The 16,130-nt window shown below is 39.0% G+C and overlaps 2 protein-coding genes across 2 annotated transcripts; both read left to right on the plus strand.

Moving 5' to 3' along the window:
• Window positions 1–6,056: 6,056 nt before the first annotated feature.
• On the plus strand, window positions 6,057–8,285 carry LOC147762922 (uncharacterized). The gene is made up of 3 exons (XM_087007949.1): window positions 6,057–6,063; window positions 6,340–6,528; window positions 7,951–8,285. Exons 1-3 carry the CDS (start codon window positions 6,057–6,059, stop codon window positions 8,283–8,285), a joined length of 531 nt encoding a protein of 176 aa, XP_086864075.1.
• Window positions 8,286–8,905: 620 nt separating this feature from the next.
• Window positions 8,906–15,991, plus strand: LOC106158962 (sushi, von Willebrand factor type A, EGF and pentraxin domain-containing protein 1-like). The gene is made up of 12 exons (XM_087009573.1): window positions 8,906–9,109; window positions 9,562–9,789; window positions 9,969–10,292; window positions 10,545–10,706; window positions 11,025–11,261; window positions 11,710–11,916; window positions 12,074–12,262; window positions 12,569–12,796; window positions 13,179–13,640; window positions 14,030–14,215; window positions 14,449–14,643; window positions 15,766–15,991. The coding sequence occupies exons 1-12, from the start codon at window positions 8,956–8,958 to the stop codon at window positions 15,960–15,962; spliced, it is 2,769 nt and encodes a 922-aa protein (XP_086865699.1). The 5' UTR covers window positions 8,906–8,955; the 3' UTR covers window positions 15,963–15,991.
• Window positions 15,992–16,130: the final 139 nt, after the last annotated feature.

A 16,130-nucleotide genomic window follows, 5' to 3' on the forward strand; every position in this document is an offset into this window, starting at 1 on the left:
TTATATTCATCGCCACCCGATGGTTTTAAGGTGAAATTAATGATAAATCATATTGTGGCGAAGTTTTCTATTTAGTCAATGAAATTTGCTAAGTCTCTGTACCCCTGTCTAAAATAAGTTTTGATTTATCAAATAGAGTATTGTCGATAAGTTTGGAAAGTCACTAGAAACGACTAGTACTACAATGCAATTACAGTGACGTTGTAATAAGGCAGGGGAAATGTGTTGAAAAATTACCTTATGTTAATATAATGATATTTTTGACGAACGGTCAAAGTAAGGTAATACAAATTCTGAACCTAGAGAGTATAATACATGTAAGCATAAGCATGTATTCAGGCCATGTTGACTGTTTATATTTTAAGTATATTCTGGGTTTGTAAATTTTTTTGTATTTTCTGCTCACGTTGGAATAAATTATCTACCTATCTATTTATCTATCCTAGTCGTAAAATTGAGAAAACAGGAGGAGTGCAATAGAGCGTAGCCCTTCACAGAAAGGAATATTTCAAAGAAGAAAAACGTATTATTACAACTCATGTAAATACAGCATTTAAGTGATCTGTTGTACAAATAAACAAATAAAAAACGATTTTTTTTTCAAACTCCAGTGGCTGTTGCATGTTCAGGAGCGCAATACGAATCGACGAATGGTAGCTGCTACCGGTTTGAGCTTATTTTCAAAATAAACTGGAACAACGCTCAGCAACAATGTGAATACGATGCAGCAGACCTTGTTTCACTGAATACTGTTGCTGAAAAGGTAAGTCAGACTCCAAAAGTAATGACGGCTTGCACGGTTGATGGACAAGTGTTTTGAGTATACGGCTCACGCAGGTGTAAACTGACTGACAGTTTAAATTGGTCGAATGTTTACAAGTTCGTTGGTCACGTACGATGACGTTTGTCCGTCGCTTCTCCATCTGTGGATTTAAAAAACTATTATGAACATATCAAACAACGGAAAAGCAAGAAAATAAGATGGGAGTTGCTGAGATAAACGGTACGTTTCTCACTGTGTAAAAACACGGGAAATAAGAATGAGAAATGAGAAGGTGAAGGAGAAAAAGGTGAAAAAGCAAGGATGTGGAGGTGAGCTGGCATGGGCTTCAGGCAGAGGTAAGAAACACGCTGTATAAGGAGCAAAGAATGCTGACAATGAAACCACCAGGAAAGAGAAAACGAGGGAGGTCGAAGAAAATGTCCATGGATGTTATCAAAGAAGACATGCAGGAGGTGAGAGTACTGGAGGACCAAACACAGGACCGCTGTAAGAGGAGGCGTACTATCCGCTGTGGCGACCCCTGAGTAAGGGCAAAGCCGAAAGTTAAAGAAAAGGAAAATATTGTGGATTGATCCGAATAGAAAACCCTCATGTGAAATTTGATATTGTTTTTGTGGGTTTGGTGGACAAAGGGAATTAAAATACAAAGATGGTTTTAAGGCATACCATGCACGCATTAGACATTTATATGGCTAGGAAAATTCCTAGAAATACCATCAGTTTCCACTTTATCACCGATTGCTGATTGTTTTACAATCTATAAACCTGTTGAATAAGCGAATGGCACAAAAAGGAGAAAAGGGAGACCACAATGTTTACAAAGCCCAAACTGTCATAACTTCCAGAGGACGGCGTGACCATTAGCCTGATTTTATGCCTTAAGGACTCAGCCTCATCGCCTGTTTCTTTCATTGAGATATTCTAAGGAGTACAAAAGCAGATAAAGGTTAAAAAGCTAAATATTTTGATGTCCGCTATATTTGATTCTACAATATTATTTAAATCGTGCGTCAAACACGATGCCTCCTTAGTATTGTTGCATTAACATAAGCACCACTCATACATACAAGGGACGTTTCTACGCACGACCGTGATTCTTGGGTCTTGGTGATAAATGTTTTAATCAAGTTTTATTCAACAAAAAGAAGGCAAATCGCTTCTGGCATTATATGCTCACCTTATTAAACAAAGGAAAATATAAATAATAGTTCTTGATAAATGATTTCCGTTCGTAGTGACTATTGCGAAACAGTTGCTAAAACATCTGCATTGTTTTCATTTTTCACTTTTTTGTAGGACTTTGTCATTAATAAAATTAGAAGTATTTCGACAGAAAGGTGGCATTTAGGATTAAACGACAAAGCTGTGATAGGTCATTGGGTATGGATGGACGGAACCCCCTATACTTTCAGTGCCAGGTACGTCTCTATGTATGCTTATACTAATAGTATATTGGACGGCGGATATAATGAAATCTGATACTGATTTCTTTAACGCAGAGTATACTATAACTAGTAATAAAGCTTTCTCGGCGTCACTTTTGTGGTATAATTCTCATAGTACATAAATGTGCACAGAATGGCCAGAGAAATTCCTGTGAGCATCTTGTTCAAAATTTTTGTGACCCTGGTTTTCACGTTCCAAAATTTCTTTTACCTGATCGACAGTAGACGTCGTGAGTTTTACACTGTATTGGCGGGTTTGGCTTTGGAATTCCAACGGATATATGGAACAAATATCGAAAATGGTAATTGGTGAATTCATTTAGTCACTTATGTCTTCTTTCTTTCTTTATTTTGTATTTATCATTATCTGTTTTATTGCTTTTTTAATCACCAGTGATTGGGAATCCAACGAACCGGACGATATCCCCATTGAAGATTGTGTAACGCTGCATTTCTCCGGTTCTACCCCGCGTTACGCAGACGTCGGCTGTAATGGTCCATTAGCGCGCTGGGTGTGTGAGCAGGCGGAAGGTACAGTGCTTATATATTGCATAGAAACCTTAATTAACACCGCTGTGTGGTTGTAACGCGAGAAAACTGCAGTCATTCGTTCATCTTTATATAACAGTGTTATTGTGTTAGGTCCTGAATTCTTGGTTCATCGCGTTAGTTTCGTTAACTTTAAAATGCTGTTGATTTTTAAGTTTGTTGGCGCGCTGTTGTATGTATGTGGACATAAACAACTGAGGCAGCGGGTGTATTTCCCCATTTACAGCTGGGAATCTTTGGGCACTGTTATCTACTTTGGAAAGCACAATACAGTGAATGCAGGGTCGCGTTGGTTTTCTGGCTGAAAAATTCATGTGATTTGTTCCTATTTGCACTGTTAACAATGTACGTTCCTGGGTTTTGTTAAGAAAGCAGATATATTGCAATTTGCGCGTGTGCTTGCCTATAGTGTGATAATGTTGACATCTGTTTATGTAGTTTAGACAAGAGTCTAGCGGTATAAGATACCCTTGTATAATCATCAAATGGCCGTATAGCCTGTCATTTACTCCCAAAGGATATTGTGCAAATCCCGGGGAATCTGACAACGCTGTGTTCAACGACAGTGGGTTGAGTCTCTACAGGTATTTTAAGAAAGACAAAACCATTACCTACCGGTGCAAGAGTGGATATGTTCTTTATGATGGTCACTTGCAAAGACAATGCGTGGATTCGCTGTGGACCAATCATCCACCAAAATGTATAGGTGAGTGAAACTCTTAAATGTGATGACAGATGTACGAAATTAATATATGCACCCCTGTGCTCTCTTTAGAGATTAAGATACCCGACAAAACATACTTTGATCCCAATTTTGATGCTTTTTCTTTGATATCCAATGTAAGTAAAACACCGTACTCAAATGCTTTTACCAAGTTAATTTAATTCGGTGTCTCCTCTGAAATTTATTACACAGTGCATCTCGCATAATAAATCTATGAGCGCAATCTCTAATTTCGATGTTTTAATATTATGAAGTTCATATTTTTATAGCATGTTTTGTGTACGTCATGTTTTGGTAATCCATAATAAGATCGCTTAAAAAGGGATGCAAAACACAAACACACACACACACAAACACACGTATTGAATTTGAAGTACAGACATCGTATTCGTCTCTGATCGATGTTATTTAACATATGGTTTAATGCGGGATTAGGTAAAACTGTCATCTATACATTAGGATCGATTGAGCCCGTTCTTTTCAGCATGAACTGTACAGTTGTATCTTTTGTCACATCAAGGCAACGATACAACGCAGTCTTTGGGCGGTGTAAATAATTCACATTTATTCGACCTATCTGCAGTCTTTGAACTGTCATGTTACAACACGATCCGTTGAGTGGTGTGAATAATTAACGTTTCTTGTCGTTACGGAGACATGTAATGATCTGTCTGAGCAGTGATCAATTGCAAGGTAAAGATGTGGATGACGTTTTAGGTCGTTGATATATGCTCTAACTTTAAGGCGCAGGTTGTAGAAATTAATCAATTTTTTTCAGAAATTAACTCTACTCAACGTATTTGTAATCTCTGATTTATTTGTTTTGTTTTTATCAGCTGTTTGTGGTGACCCTTCGGTTGGTGTGATAAACGCAGCGCTGACCAGATTACCAAGAGGTCTCTTGCTCGCTGGAACAAACGTAAGTCGATACGGGAGGTCCTCAACTTACGACGGAGTTCCGCTCCTTCACTGTACAACGCGCGGTAAAGCAAGACCCTTTGTATATCGACATCCACTTGTCACTCACTTGTCCTACTGCTAGGGAACAAAGTAGTAAATTCATAGACTGTGAAAAAACACTTTTCGGCGACAAGAAAAAAGCAGAAGTAGGACTGAAGTAGAAATGTCGCAATCAGCAACTAGCGCCCAACCATAGGTGTTAGCTTATTTACGCCGCACGGTGCATGTAGCTGTAACGCTCCATTTATACCGAACTTTTGACCGCTTGGGGGAGGACGAATTTTGGTCCTCTCTCTCACCACTGGTGGCACACAGTGTTTCATCCTCATACTAGGTTGTCTGATTGTCAAAACTATTTTTTTGTTGTTGTTGATGTTGATAGGGGTGGGGGTAGTATACAGAAGTGTATGTTTTGCCAAGCTGAGCTTTTTCGGTGGTTTACACAGCTTACGCACTCCTGTAATACCCATCTGACGAGTAACAAGTATGTGTCCTTTGGCATTTTGAGAAAAACCAAAATGCCCACCATTTGCCATATAAATTATGTAACCTGTTCATGTGCCTTGGTTTCGACTTCTGCCAGGGAGATGAAGTGTCCATTACCAGGTATCAAGTTACCAAGTTAAACTAAGATACTTTCTCGGTATTTTTCCCATCTGTTATACACCTGATATGCAGAGTTTATGTGTCCAAAGGCGAGAGAAAACCGATGGTGTTATCCAAGCGGCCGCAAGAACGATATAAACGGGGTTTAGGTTGAATATGCCAGGTTGCTGTAAACACAAATTATTGACGGATACTGAAAGTGGCCGAAACTCGTGAGATTTAAATAATGTCGTGATCGTAGCGGTCGTGGAAAAGTCTCAGTAGGGCGTAAACATAGCTTAATCGAAAAAAAAACTAAGGAAAGATGGCGTATTAGTTTATGGGAGACACGTTCGTACGCCATAAACACGGAGCGCAATAATGTAGAAACCGTCGTAACTCAAGACCTTTCTGTGCCAGTTCATAACAAACATGCTTTGTTTAATGTTTTAACAAAACAGAAGAAGATAAACCTAGCACTCAACTTACGATGTAATGGGGCATCAGCATTACTGATCGCAATGAAATTCAGTATTATATGCATATTTTTCTCTTCTGTGATATCACACTACTAAATAAATCATAACATCCATTCTCTTAATCTTTTCGAACATTTTTCTTGCTATAAACCTTGTCCTAATTCTTGTAAACTATTCATTATTTATGCAGTAAAAGTTAAACTATATATCAAGCACATACCGTATGAACATAAATAGTCATCCATGCTTCATTGATTTAATGGTATGTATTTCTATGTTAACAGGTTACTTTTGAATGCGTGACACCTGCTGTTTTGATCAGGGGTCACTTGTTCAGGACTTGTAACGATAGCGGCCAGTGGACTGGACTTCCTGCTATTTGTCAGGGTACATATAATTATACATATATATGGTTAAAGAAATGCTAATTAATTGCATCTTATTGGGGCAGCTGCTACAAGCGCCGTGTTGAAAAGGCAATTGAACCAAAATGGTTATTTTGCAAATACTTAAGCCTATACAAATTTATCATGCATGGTATTAATTTTTTTGTGCAAAAGAAAAAAAACAACAAATGTGGATGTCATATTACACCCACGCTGTTGAAGCGCGATTTCTTCTAACCTGGACAATGCTTCCATAGTAGATTTGTTCTTTCCACTAAGATGCGATTGTTAAACACCGAAAAACGTTCATTCATATGTGTTATGTGCAATCAGTAGTGTACCTTGTTGCAAAGTAATTTGGCACCTACCGTATGGCGTAGAATACTTGTCATTGACCAACAGAGGTCTGTCCGATATTGTCTTTCAGCACCGTGTTCAGCCCCACCAGATGGGCTTAACGTCCACCACAATGGTACCAATTCATCGACTTATCCGCACGGCACTGCGGTCCATTATGCCTGCAACAACGACGCGTACCACGTTGGCGATGACTCCAGTGACTTTTGCAAGTACTGTGATAACGGGACGTGGTCAGGGGGCGTTCCTTTTTGTGAAAGTGAGTGAATTATTTTTGGCTATGTTGCAAATGCACATCTTGTAAATGTTCTATAGTGTCAGAGAAGCTCGTAAAATCTGAGAAATACTCTTCTCAATGTCAGTGGTAATCACCGAAACTAACTTTCGAAACAATTTCCAGATGTATCCAAATAGAGGTTACCGAGTTACGGTACACAATGTAACGAAATGTCCGAATAGGCTGGAGTAAACCAGGAAAGTGACCATGAACGTGACGACGTCCAAGTTTTGGCAGTTATTTAATTGGCCTGGTGTCAGTATACCGAAGTCCTTTACAAAAGGAATGAAATGTGTTCCACTACGTCAATTTACCGCCTGCAATTCTAAGTGCACGATTTTACCACTCGGTCATTTATATAAACTCTCGTTGCCGATCTGTCAATTTGTTTTATAAGAACTATCTGCATTGTAAAGTGTACCTATAGATTTCTCTGTTGGCGTTGTGCAAAAACACAAACTTGAAACTGAGTCATTCAGTTATCTGATATCGGAAACCCGTAAAACATTTTATCGCTGTCCAGCAGCTATGTAGCATAGGTATTTAATGCTTGACCAATTACCCATCCATAATTTGGAATAAATTTCTTTTCAGTGCATCGCGTGATTCACTTAGTGATGATACTCCTATTGCTTTATCATCATGTGATATTTGTTTGAAACAGTGGGTGACTTCGATCTCATTTGAATTCAACTGGGGAATCTAGGCTTATTGACGCCATTTCATTTATGCCAAGGTCTTTTTGAAAATACATGTAAATATAGGCTCAGTTTAGCACTGTTTCTGTCTCATTGAGCATTTTGATTTCTTTACACGTGGTCAATATCACATAAAACAATATTGAGCAAGAAAAGAAGGTGAATATATATCATTCTTATGGACGTGAATGACTTTTTTCTGTTGTTGTTGCTGTGAATCGAAGAGTAAAAGGTATGACAGGCGACAAATAGTATGTTGTCAGAACTAATATTCTTATTTATATTAAGCAGTTAATATTCTTTGCAAGCTTTTTCACAAAAGATCAATGAAAGATTTGGAGATACCCTTGAACCGAAGCGAAATGAAAGATTCATTCCTTTATTTTCGGTTGAAGTCAAACAAAATCAAGGATAATGTAGATATATTCCTGCTACCATTTCGTTGATGAATCAGTCATTAAACATTCAATTTCATATCCATTTCCAGTGAAATAAGATTAAGCGAACAATTTGAAAAAAAAAAACGTGAAAGACCGGACCAAAAGCTACTGGCACATGTAAAAAAGGCATGGAACATGTATCTTTAATAATTTTGCAGGACGTCCTTATATCACTCTGTATTTGCAGCCATTCCTAGCTGCCCATTGGAACTGTGGTGAATGATGATCAAAACATGGATTAATTCACCGTTATCTCTTCATTCCAGAAACGTGTGATCTTAGATTGAATTCAGGCGTATCGTCACACACTGTAGTCGAGACCGAAACCATGGTCTCGTGGACTCTGGTCACTGGGTGCGGGCAGGTCACCAATACGTTTTCACTGGAAAACGGAACATCGGTGTTGAGCGGCATGTCAGTGAGAAACGAGTGTAATGGAACAGCTCGCCCATCTTCTGGCGACATCTATCGGACGTGTCACAATGGATCATGGACGGGTTCTCCACTTAATTGCTCGAGTAGGTATAGAGACTTAGAGCTCATTCCCAATGAAGCTGTTGTTCCACGTAGATCGATCCAACTCTGCCGGGACTCGCGCTGAATGCAATCAGATAGAATCATTAAACACGCCTCTTTTTGTTTCCAACGCACTCGTATAATCCCCAGCTTTTTTATATTCTACTCAAAGAGGAGGTGCTTAAATATGTTAAACTGATCGCATTTGAAGCAAGAATCCGTGCGGAATTGGATCGATCCTCGTAGAACGATAGTTGCATTGGGAATGAGCCCTTATCCATATATTCCTTAAATATCGTCACTTAGCATATCTCCATCAACTAACTTGAGTATTTTGACTCTTGAAGCCGATACTTAATGTGATGAAATTTGTTGATTTTGCCGTTAAGTAAAGCCACACCTATTACATGATAAGTGTGTGATTCATTCTTATCATTCGTTTGGCCAAAACAAACCAATCATTATTTATTTGTTGTTGGTATTTATGTTGTATATTCGGTTTTCTCTATCCTTATTATGTTATAATTATATACCTATGCCCCCATCCCCCATCCGAGTCATTTTTTAACATTTGCCAGGCTATAAAATTATAAAGTACAGTCTATCAGGGATAAAGCGTATACAGGGTGGTCCATAACAATCGACCCATTATACTTTCCATCTCAATTTCGGTTCTTTTTTATGAATTAAATTTTTCAGACTGCTCTCCACCAGAAAATGGAACAAATACTATATTATATGCAGATTGGCTGTATATGGATAGCCAACAAGAAGACTATGGCGGAGGGATAGTGCCAGAGGGCGTTACTACCTCGTATCGTTGTTTAGAGGGGTATTTTCTTTCGAGCGGTGATGCCTGCAGACGTTGCGAAAGAGGGTATTGGACGGGAAACCCACCCGCTTGTCATAGTGAGTAGCTTCCAGTGCGTGTTGGCGTGGGTGCTGGGATGATCATGTTGTATACATGTACTTGTATTTTCGAATATACAGATATTCAGTTTCCGATGCCTTTATCTAGCTGGCATATATATCAAGTGATCTAAAGAGCTTAAAATTGTAACTTCCCAATCACTAGTTACCATATATTCACATTCTATTTTCATATTATTGTATTCTGCTTTTATATTCTATTTTAAAGATATTGATTACAGATAGCATATGTTGTAGTCATGCGGTAGCACTGCTGTTTTCACGCGGATTTGACAAATTTCCTGTATTTTTTTTTCCAATATTACAATTTTCCGCATGACCCACCGATATACCCCGCAATCCAAGCGTTACCGCGGTGTGTTTCCCCACATATTTATGTGTACCCATTACCTATATTCTTGTACTGCTACTCCACCATCATAACACTTCAGGAGCCTGCCTGCCACCGGAACCGGGCACAAACGTTATCATGAATAACAACCTTCTGAATTTCTCCACGCTGCTCGATGGATGTAATTCAGCGGTTTGGGTAGGCGGAAGATATCCCCATGAAACGGTTCTTCGTTACCAGTGTAGCCAAGGGCGAGCACATTCAGCGGGAACATTGAACAGAACGTGTGAGAATGGCCTGTGGAGTGGGCAGGCGCCTTCTTGTCAAGGTAGGTCAGTTTAATTTAAAAAAAAGACATTTCATACAATGCATGGAAATTAAAAAGTTGTTTATATGTTCCTGAATTTTAATTTTAATTTTAATTTAACAATTCTCCTTTAAAAAAACTTGAGAGGAAAATACTTTATATTATAATTTCTTGTAATTATTATTAATATATTTTACCAGTCTGCAACACGTATTTTCTGAGCGGAGATTTCCCTGGCCTAAACTTACAAGGAACTACTCGGCTTTTACACCAATATGATCGCGTAGTAGAGCCAGGCATAAGTTCGCCGCCACGGTTTCGGCAGCGGGATCGCTTCAATGTGTACCTCATGGCTGTGGAAGGAGTATGGTACATCAAAAATGTAAACGACGTTTCAGACGTGTCGCTCAAGAAATCCCAGAATACAAGTGACCCTCCAATAGAGCCGGGTTGGTTTTACAATATCCCTAACTTCGGCTTGGCCTGGGTGTATGACGCTTCTGTCAGACTAGAATGCATCCCAGGTAAAGAAACGCGAAAGCATCGTTGGTCTTGTAACTAACAATTTTGTTTTACCTTTCTTCAGTTCTGTCTTTATATATACTTCTTAACTATCTTTTCATTCACCGACATTAAGAAATATTTTCCCATATCGCTCGGGTGACAGTGTATTATCTCATACTTAAACTAAATCAGATTTTTACTGTAGCCTTATGTATTACTGGTAGGCATAAAGTACCAATGCACATGCATATATGGTGTAATTATAATTTAAGGTACTTGTATCCATACGTATGAGTATCCTGGGAGGCCCAGGGTTGTATCAAACGGGACCACCATTGAATATTCCTGCCTTCCTGGGTATCATCTGTTTGGTGGGAACACAATCAACACGTGCTTAGGAGGGGAATTTACAGGGACAGCTCCGGTTTGTAAAGGTGGGGAAGGAATTTAAAAGACATTGCGAGGATTTTTTTAAGCATTGGTGGTCTCCTCAAAGTCGACCTGGTAAAATTTTCAATTGAAATTCAGAACTCCTAAATCGTGTTGATTTTTATTATGAAAACAAAAGAAAGAAATATTTTATGTTACTTTTTAGTGTAATATGTGACGTCATGTAATTGGGCAATGACTCTCGTAAAAGCGTTGCATTAATTTGAGTTTTTCAGTTATATATATAAACACAGATGTTTTACAGTATGGAAACCATTCCCCGCATTTCTATTAATATCATAACGATCAGACTCATATTCCAGAATGCTGCAGTGCCCCGAGGAATGTGACCACATCGTCTTTGGCTCTCGTCAATACTGCCGTACCTGCAGGTATGGGTTGTATGCCTAATACAGATACCTCTATGGCCAGTGGAACACTTTATCCATCTGGTTCGATGGCAATATACACGTGTTGGCCAGGTTTGGTCCTGCAAGAAGGAAACTCCAGCAGGACCTGTCACAATGGTACCTGGTCAGGAGCAGAAGCAGTTTGTGGTGGTAAGGCATTTTTTTCAATTGTTAGTAAATAATATGGTTTTGATTGTCACGGTTACTGGTCGATGTAATATTTATTTGCATATTTCTTGGGTATTTCATGTCATGTGTCTACCAAAACATCATTAAAATAAGTCAATGAAACAATTCAACATAGCCAACAATACAACATATGGAAGGGACAGGTAAATTGTTTTTATCATCTTCCCAAAACGGGTCAGAATATATATATATATATATATATATATATATATATATAAGGGTTCTCCGCCCGGCTAGGCTATTTCCAAAAGGCAGTCAAGTCACACCTGAGCTTTACTACGCAATTCTTTCATTTTCACTTATTCGCCAAAATTGTAGTGGGGAGGAAAGCAAAGAATTTACTTCTCTTTTTCTTCATACGAATTTTATTCTTTGCATTTGATAAGGCTGTACGACCTTTGTTTTGCAGTGCCTCGCTGCTCATTACTTCCGCTAGTGGAGCACGCAAATTTGACAGTGTTCCGGCCTATCCATGACGATGACAACAGCACCGATTTCTTCATAAACGGAACCGAGGCTCACTATTCCTGCCACACTGGGTATTACCGCACCAGCGGAAATACCTATAGGAAGTGTGAAAATGGCTATTGGACAGGGATATCACCCACGTGCAGCGGTACGAGAAATTGAAATGCTTTGTATGTTTGCGTGCATTTGCGTAGCTTTGACAAGACGGGTTTATATGATTGATAACATAAGTAAAACTTCTTGTTTTGAGTGTCCCAATTACCGACGGTGTTCTGTCGCATTTCACTTTGTCGTCCCTGTTTCAGATCGCTGTGTTATCCCACCTCCTGGGAAGAATGTAGAGTACGAATACGACGAGTCTCCTATAAACGGGAGCGTCCCCATCGACACTACAGCTTATGGCACCTGTCTACCTGGCCATAATCTTGACTCTGGGCAGTTGTGTCGCAAATGTGAGGCGGCCTCATGGTCAGGGGCGCGGCCGATCTGTGCAAGTACGCCATTGGTTTCCTATCAGTTGTTAAATTGATACTATATGGGTATTTTTACTTTAATGTTAACTTCGACGTTGACGTACGTAATTCAGATATACATTGCTTTGGAACTTGCCTGCCTCATCTTACTTCAACCTACATTGTGCCTAGTCAAATACCCTGTGCTATGGTTTAATAAATCCCATATGAATTACTACAAAATATGCAAGGTGACTATTGGTATGCTATTAATAGTCTCATTATTACGTTTAGATTAGGATCGATCGTAACGTTCAGTGTTTTATTGATCATCATCTTTCAATTAAGGGCACTGCGGCGCTTTGGGTCCTGTACCCCACGCTAACTTGTGGTTTGTTAGTCCTTTTGGCCGGTTTACCTGCGGCAGCAGCTTTAATCAAAGACCAGACAACGGCGAACATCTAAGCGGGACCCAAGCAACGTACACATGCCAAGATGGTTACACATATCAAAACGGGTCTCTTACTAGGACCTGTTACAATGGCGCGTGGTCAGGAACACCGCTTGAATGTAGAGGTACAGAAAGTAGCGGAGTTATATTTCAGTGAATAATTTATTATATATATATATATATATATATATATATATATATATAGTGTAGTTTTTATTTGAACTTTTTGTCAGTTGACCCCATGGTGGTACTTTTTGATTCACTTTAATTGTTAACAATACACTTAAATACGACTAACACAATTAGATTTGCATTTTAATTTAGAATATCGAAATACCAAAGACAATATTTGATTTAAGAAAAGAGAATTGTAAGAACATGACACTTCGAAAATGTTGCATGATATTACTAGAATGAATGTTCATAAGGGGAAGACACATAGTCTTTTATTCAAGGTCTAGAATCATGTTCCTTTAAGAGTAGTAAATATAGAATATTATTTTCCAGGTGAACCGCCACCAGCAACCACCACTGATACTGGGGCAAACACGTCAACGTCGGATCACACCTTGGTAACCACGCCACTTACGGACCAAGCCTCGGCAATTACAACAACATCAACATCAGCTTTGGAAACCACACCCGTATCACTGAGCTCTACATTATCCACACAAAACATATCAACGGATCCCAGGACACAAACCGGTGGTCGAACAACAGGCACAAATCTGGCATTAACATCAGACGTCCAGACAACTGAACATGTCACTGTCACTCTTCCACCTAATTGTTTACTGTCTCATCTCGGGGGTAATGAGATAGTAATACAGGGTGTGACACACGGAAATGCTGCGAACGTAGTTGACATAATTTACACGTGCAATACAGGCTTTCGGTTCCCGGACCTGTCAGCGCAGAAAACGAGCAAATGCTTCAACGGTGATTGGCTGAACAATGTGCCCTGTGAGGGTGAGTGTATGGTCCTGTTGAATATCTGGTGTTTCTAAATCCACACTTTCTATTTAAACTTGCAAAGAAAAGGTTAACATTTATGATAAAAATAATACGTCAGTTTCAGTTTCATTTACTAATACATCGACGTCTAGCAGTAAGAGCAAACACGCAATTGCACAAACATAAGAACTTCGGTTTGGTAATTTAAAGGTCCATAGCTATTATATCAAACAGTAGATAACGTGATCAACAAAATGCATGCACAAGATTTATACACCGTGCCATCTTTTGCGGTGGCCCTACGAGCACCTATGGAAATACTACTAAATATGACCTTAACATGCATAAGGTATTATTCACGAATTGATTTCATTTTTTCTGTCACTCTCTGTCTCTCTCTCCAGTTGTGACTTGCCCGGTTCTGGCCGTCCCTCAGTATGCAAGTATCGATAACAGTAACGTAACATATGGGTCCATGGTAAAGATAACATGTCAGCTAGGATACTGGTTTGATGATGGTTTCAATGAACTGATTACCACATGTACTCAGAATGGGAGCTGGAACATTACCAATGTGCCTCTGTGTAAAAGTAAGGAACAAATTTGCGCTTTGTACAAAATATGATAGCTGCAGTGTTCGTCTCCCCCATCTGTAATATAAATTCGAAGAAGAATCTGTGATTTCATGCATGAGTATTTTTCCCAAATAAATATGTTTATTCAGCTTAATGCAGAAATCTGTTATTTGAACAAGATTGATTGATGAACGAATGCAGTCTTTCTTTTTCAAAGTTGAAACGACTAAAAATTGAAAATATTCCAGTTGCGGTGTGCCCTCCTCCTTTAGAAAAAGTAACGAGCCAACTAGTGACGAATAACTTTACTACATACGTGTACAATATGACTGTGGATTACATTTGTGTAAACGACAGCTTCTTCGTAGATGGCAGCACTGTCCGAAGATCACGTTGCAATGCTTATGGAATGTGGTCTCTTAAGTATATACCAGATTGTTCAAGTGAGTATTGCAACAAAATTGATAGAAATCACTTAATTCAAATCACTTTGTTTCGCCATGTCTTCATTTAATGTTCTTTAATATACAGGTAGTATTTATGCTGATGCTTTGGTTTTCATGCACTTGCATATTTGGGTATCAGGACAATTCCCCCCCGGACCATTCCCCCCCGGACTATTCCCCCCGGACAATTCCCTCCCGGACAATTCCCCCCCAGGACGATTCCCCCCCGAAGAATATATATATTTATATACAAATATAAAGTAAAGAATACAAAGTTCAAAGTTCTTTTCATCCATTTTTGAATATTTCTTAGTGTGATGATGCAAATCAAGGATAGATAATGTTAATTCTATTGAACAATTTATTTTCTTGGAGTTCAAGTACATGAAATTTTCGAGATAGAAGTACAGAACATTTTATTAAAAATCTGATCAAAGAATATATATATCTCCAGGTAAAGGAGGGGTAAACAGATGATCTCACTCATCCAGGTAGCCCTTTGATGAATTAACTGTTACTTTTAATTGCTTTATTTCTCCCCCCCCCCCCTTGATTCAGTAAGTCTTGAATCAAGGTGCATCTCTAGGGAGAGGTGGGGTAAACAGATTTTCTTGCTTATCCAGGTATCCCTGTGACTATTTGTCACTTTTAATTGCTTGACCACCACCCACCACACTAAAATATTTATAAAATATCTGTTTACCTGTTCATCTGTTTACCCCACTTTTACCTGACCTGAAGGATATGTGGTTATACTTCCATTAGATACTTAATAAATCTTCCTGTACTTGTGCTCAATGAAAAGGGAATTTGTTATAAAATAATTTGTTTCATGGTGAAGTTATATTATCACACTAAAATGTTAAAAAAATAGATGAAATGTTTTAAACTTTACACTTTCTACTTTATATTTGTATATAAATATATTTCTTGGGGGGAATCGTCCGGGGGGGGGATAGTCCGGGGGGGAATTGTCCTAGAATCGCATATTTGTCTGTTCTGCTTACCGGTATGTCAACACGTGTGTTTCCCCATCTTTTTATTATACATGTATACAATCTCATGGTTATGATCACTGCTACATTCCTCGATCAGCACGCTGAATAATTCATTTTCCAGAAACCATCACCAAGGTTGTGCCCCGAAAAAGAGGCTCCCGTACCGTTCCATTGGAGGCACCCATGACAGTCGTGATCCCCAACGCTACCTTCGCTGTGGCCGTCTTTACGTCCATTATCCTCTCCATCGTGATCACTGACATCCCATTGTTGACTGTGCAGATAAGACGCGCTTTAAGAAACATTAGGCAACGGTGAGACTGGAAAAGACAGCAAAACATCCATCCTCGTGCTCGTGGTGCAACTGAGACAGTTGGCAAACCTAACGGTGACAGCGAGCTTTCCAAGGCTAAGCTAATTAATGCTGAGCGTAAACGGTATTGGTATTGATTGCCCTTGGACCCATTGGCGCCATTATAAATATAA

Source organism: Lingula anatina, chromosome 3 (genome assembly GCF_051362555.1).
Source record: "Lingula anatina isolate TDL-2025a chromosome 3, LinAna3.0, whole genome shotgun sequence".
Classification (NCBI taxonomy): Eukaryota; Metazoa; Brachiopoda; class Lingulata; order Lingulida; family Lingulidae; genus Lingula; species Lingula anatina.